Below are 4,697 nucleotides of genomic sequence, written 5' to 3'. Positions count from 1 at the left end.
CCCAGTCCTTGGGGCTGGGCCAGCTCCTGCTGAGTCCCACGGTCCAGCCAGGAGTTAGCGGGTGGGTGGGAAAGTGGGGGCAGGAGGAAGTGGAAATGAGCAGGAGCCTGCATGAATATCATGGGGTGGTAGGAGCACAGGGTGTGGGCTGGCAGGGGTCTGTGGAGCCGGGCTGGGCTGCACCAGCAGGGAGAGGGGGGAGCTGGCCCAGCTGCATAGAGCTCCTGCTGGCCGGGACCCTGTACCCCTGCCACCCTGCTCTGGGCTCCACCAGCGCTGACCCCAGAACAACAGCAGGGGCCCTGCGCTCCTGTCCAGCTGCCACTGGCTCCCGTGCGCCTCCTCACTCTGAGTGCCCTCACCCCAGCCCTGCGGTACAGGTGGGGAGCCCTGACCCCACGTGCCCCACACTCGCCCATCTAGACTGAGCAGCAGCAGCAGGGAGCGAGCTGGTGCTCAGCACGGGAAAAGCGGCCACTCCCCCTCCCCATGGTCAGTGCTCCCTGCTGCAGCTACTTGTCGCCTGCGCGGGGTGGTCCTGCGTCTCTGCTGCATCACCGCTGCCCCACAGAGCACCTGTGGCAATGGAGAGCAGACCACTAATAAATTAAAATATATTATTATGGTTGTTTGATTTTTAGTTTGTAATCTTTTTCCCTGCTAGGATAGCAAACCCTCTTCCACAAAGGAATACTTCCAGGGGCAAGGGGAGGGACATCCGGTGGCAAAGGTCAGAGGTTAGGGACGGGACTTATGGTCTCAAGATGGCAGCTCAGGGGCAGGGCACCTGTCAGGGGGCGGGGCTATCCATGCAGCCCTCAACAGCTTGCCAAAACTCCGTAAGCGGCCCTCCACCCAAAATAATTGCCCGCCCCTGGGCTAGATGGTGGCTTTGCCTGAGCAAGGGATTGAGCAGACCAGGCAGCACTGAGCAGACCAGGGATCAGATTTTCACTTTTGTTCCAGAGGGAGGGGGTATTCTGGGCTAGTCCTATTTCTGGTGCATATTACTAGCCTTAGCATGCTGGCCCAACTATGGAAGCCAGTGCTTTGGGAATGGGGGGGAATCTCTGCTTATCCCCCAAGGCTGAGTGAGTAGTAGCAGCCCCACAGAAGCTACTCCCCTTTCCTGCCATTCTTCTACCAGAGAAACATTTAGCGTTATGGCCTCTTGTGATCCCCATTTCCCCCTGCATTGACACACATCTCAGGTTATGATGGTGTCCCTTGTAGTATTCACATCTTGCCTAGTTTGGATGTCTCTGTTCATGAGAGTCAACTCACCACCCCTCTTTCCAACCCCATGAGTGCTCAGTGTGATTCTCTATGACAGTGATTCTCAACCAGGGACCCGTGGCACCCTGGAATACTGAGATCCATTACTACAGGGTGCTGTGCAATAGTAGCACTGTTAGCTGGATCCAGTAGGTTATATGTCACCTTGGAAGCTTGCTATATTACCATATTTACTCGAATCTGTAACAGTTTCCCCTCCCTTAATCAGCATGGGGGGAACCCCCTCATCTTAGTTTTCCGTGTACAAAGCAGGGTAGGGGACAGGCTGCTGCTGCAGCTCAGACTCTCACCCTGAGCCTGGGTCAGGCCCAAATCGGGCCCCCAGCAGCCTCCTAGCCCCCGCCTCTGCTTGCCTGCAGCTTCTGCGCACGCGCGCGCACACACACGCATACACACGCACACACACTTGTTTGTGTACTTAATTAATTTGGAAGGTAGGCACAACAGGTGCGAGCATGTTTCTTATCATGAGGAAGGGATGGGAAGGAATTTCTACAGTCTGGCTGAGTCCTTGCTGAACTGATTAATAGTGAGGGAATTTATTACATTTATTGTATTGTTAATACCTTAGGGTTCCTGCAATTGTGGAAAGAAATACAGAAATCTGCTTCTCAACTGGTATCCCTCTCCACACTCTCCATGGTCTCGCAGGAGTGCCAATGTATACTGTACTTGTGTTCTCATTTCAGCTCATCTGCTTTGTTCTGTTCTTAAGAGCAGGCGTGATATTGAACTAGACAAGACTCCCAATGTGCAGGGACTTCACTGTTCCCAACTAGCTAACTAAAAGGGAATGGCTTGGGGTACAGTGTGATGTGCATTAGAAATTCTGTAAATTTAAACCCTTCTGGTTCTGTACTTTACAGCTAATTTTAAATGTGCTTACTCTTTACTTTTTAAATTGAGAGAGAAATAGTACCATTCCAAGAGAAACATGTAGTCAGGATGGGATAAACTATGACCAATATTTCCATGCATCTTTTTTAATAAAAATGTAAGGGCCAAGTCATTTCATCTTCTTCATTTGTACTGAAAAAGCCAGTTTTTGCTTAAATTGTGCAACATTATGCCAAGAGGAAATACAGATGAATGCCTCTGTTCTTACCTAATTAAAAGCAGACTTTTAGCGAGCTCTTACAAGTAATCGCATTTTATATAAAAGCAGTAGGAGGATTTATTTGACTCGAAGTTTTTTCTAATATTTAATAAAACGTTGGATGTTGTTTGTTGCCAACATAGCCTCCCTTTGGGCAGTCAGATTATTACAGTCCCAGTGAACTCCTCACTGTCTTGGCATGTAAACAAACTGAGAGAAATTGGAAAAGAAGCCTACAATGTCAGTTATGCCTGGAAAATGGTAAGTGACAGAGATTTTGTGTGTGAATGGTGGCATATAGTTTTAATGTATGTTAATGTATTGAAGCTGGAGTCATTTGAATTTTAATTATACTGAAACAGTATGAATGCTTCTCTTATTGCTGTAAAGAATTTGGCATTCCATTGAAATTGCAGTTTCAAAGGTATTATAGTGTAATCCTCAGAGACGCACATGGATGAGCATGTGTATAAGGGGGAGGGTATATGTACTAGTAAATACATATACATACACACACGCATTATATGTTATATATGGGTATAAACATTCAATGATTATACTGTGTATTTTCCCAAAGGAAGAAGATATATGCTTGCCTGTAGGTCAAATTATAAACGAACAAAGCTCAAGTAACTAAACATAAATCAGCCAGAGACCCAAGATAAAAATATATCCTTAAAACATACTGTTAGGCTCTAATTTGTTATTAATATTCTGGTACTAATGAAAATACGTAGGAAAGAAATAGCTTTATTTTTTATTGCACTCTTTTTAAACCAGCCATTAAATGAATCTTTTTCTTTGCTGGTGATTAGATATCATTTCAAATGCTGATTTTTATCCTATCCTGTGCTATATTGCCTGCAACATTTTAGAGAAAGGTGTAGGCTAGGGACAGACATTCAAAAACCCAGAGCCTGAATTGATTCAGTCTTTGCAGGTTAGGGTAACCTGCATAGATTGAACCAATTTGCAAGTGAATAGATATTGATTTTTTACTCTGGAAATGTAGGCACATGCCTGCAGTGGCTCAGGCCGCAAGCTCGGGGGTGCTAGAGCAGCCCTTGGCTAGAGGAAAACTAAGCTGGGGGGGAGGTGGCCAGGCCCAGGCAGATCTGAGTATGATTGGGGAGGGGTTTAAACTCCCACCCTGGTCTGCAGGGACCCCTGCCAGCGTGCACCTGGAGGGGGAGTGGGGAAGCAGCCCCTGTCAGGGGTCCCTAGCCCTGCTCACTCACTGGCGGGTGGCAGGAGCAAAGGTGGGCCCAGACCCCAGTGGCCTGAACAGTAGCAGGGGCTTATTCCCCCATTGCAGGAGGGCCTGCGCAGGCACTTATAGGCTCCACTTGTGCACCCAGGGCTGTGCACCTGGGGCTGCAGTGGCCAGATGCCAGTAGCCTGAGGAAAGGGTAGGGGGTCGATCCCACCATTGCAGGCAGCAGCGGTGGGGGCACCAACACAGTGCCCTGGGCCAAGTCCCTCTGAGGAATGGCCAGCTGGCTGCAGGGAGGGCCACTGTGACCTGGCTGCAGGTGTGGGGGAGCCGTGGCTACACACTGATTCACCGCTGCCTCCCTGTGCAGCAGCATGGCCTGGACTGGGGTGGCCCCAGGTGGCAGTGCCTATCTCCCCCAGCCCCACACAGGGGCTGTGGCAGCAGGTGGGCTGTAGTGACTATTCTGTGGCAGTGACCATTTCATGTAGCCAGCAGGTGACAGGTGCCTCATCTCTGCATGCCGCAATGGTTCCCTCCGCTGGCAGCAGGAGAGGGAGAGGTGGGTTGCCCTGGACTAATTGCTGCCTATGCTCCTGGGCTGCATTGCGCTGGGAGGAATTTTGGGCCGGGCTTCTGTGGGCCAGAGGCTTGGGTAGCAGCAGGGGAAGCTAATGGACCACCAGTTAGGCCCAGCCCCACGGCCTAGGGCAATAAGCAGTGACTGGCCCACGGCAGCCCGCCCCTTCCTCTCCCAGTGGCGGTGGAGAGAACCATTGTGGCGGGCAGAAGTGAGGCACGTGTTACCTGCCTGCTTACAGCGGTGCTGTGCGCTCTGGGCAAGTTGTCATGGGCCAGTAGCTGCCTACACCCCTAGGCTGCAGGGCTGGGCCCCTGCTGTCTGGCTGCTGCAGCTCCAGGTGCATGAGCAAGCCTATTGGTGCCCACAGTGCCCTGCTCCTGCGCCTCTCCCCCCGCTTCAATGTGGGGGATTAAACCCCCACTTCCCCTCTAGCTATGGGGGTCTGGCCCCACCCTTGCTCCTGCCACTGGAGCAGCAAAGGGTGGGGGGCTGGGGATACGTAACAAGGT

General features: G+C 51.1%; 1 protein-coding gene across 2 annotated transcripts in view; it reads left to right on the top strand.

Annotated features, from left to right (window-relative positions):
* CACHD1 (cache domain containing 1) overlaps nt 1-4,697 on the top strand; it is a 224,106-nt gene that overhangs the window by 179,052 nt on the left and 40,357 nt on the right. For both annotated transcript variants that reach the window (XM_019528449.1, XM_019528448.1), the window contains exon 12: nt 2,536-2,653. In XM_019528449.1, the coding sequence (XP_019383994.1) occupies nt 2,536-2,653 (118 nt within the window). The remainder of the gene's footprint in view (nt 1-2,535; nt 2,654-4,697) is intronic.

Source organism: Gavialis gangeticus, unplaced genomic scaffold, assembly GCF_001723915.1.
Source record: "Gavialis gangeticus isolate Ggan-Ray unplaced genomic scaffold, GavGan_comp1, whole genome shotgun sequence".
Lineage (NCBI taxonomy): Eukaryota > Metazoa > Chordata > Crocodylia > Gavialidae > Gavialis > Gavialis gangeticus.
Note: the sequence above shows the minus strand (reverse complement) of the source record. Positions and strands in the feature narration are given on the sequence as shown.